Source organism: Equus quagga, chromosome 9, assembly GCF_021613505.1.
Source record: "Equus quagga isolate Etosha38 chromosome 9, UCLA_HA_Equagga_1.0, whole genome shotgun sequence".
Taxonomy (NCBI): domain Eukaryota; kingdom Metazoa; phylum Chordata; class Mammalia; order Perissodactyla; family Equidae; genus Equus; species Equus quagga.
The window spans coordinates 59,222,046-59,222,347 of record NC_060275.1 but is presented as its reverse complement, the minus strand read 5'-3'; the positions used below and the strand labels follow the sequence as shown (position 1 = coordinate 59,222,347).

Below are 302 nucleotides of genomic sequence, written 5' to 3'. Positions count from 1 at the left end.
CACCCCCAATTCCCGAGCAAAAACCATCCCACCCAAGCAGGCTGACATCCCCAACTCCCCAGGAAAAACCATCCCACCCAAGCAGGGTAACACCCCCAATTCACCAGCAAAAACCATCCCATTAAAGCAGGGTAACATCCCCAATTCGCCAGCAAAATCCATTCTGAGAAAGCAGAGCAACATCCCCAAGTTCTCAGCAAAAACCATCCTGCCCAAGCAGGGCAACACTCCCGAGTCCTCAGAAGGAACCATCCAGCCCAAGGAGGGCGACACCCCCAAGTCCTCAGAAGGAACCATCCGGC

At 54.6% G+C, this 302-nt stretch overlaps 1 protein-coding gene across 1 annotated transcript in view; it reads left to right on the top strand.

Annotated features, from left to right (window-relative positions):
- Positions 1 to 302, top strand: part of TXNDC2 (thioredoxin domain containing 2) — a 2,027-nt gene that overhangs the window by 1,243 nt on the left and 482 nt on the right. The window contains exon 4 of the mRNA XM_046671178.1: positions 18 to 302. This exon is cut by the window's right edge and continues 482 nt beyond it. Coding sequence (XP_046527134.1) covers positions 18 to 302 — 285 coding nt within the window. The remainder of the gene's footprint in view (positions 1 to 17) is intronic.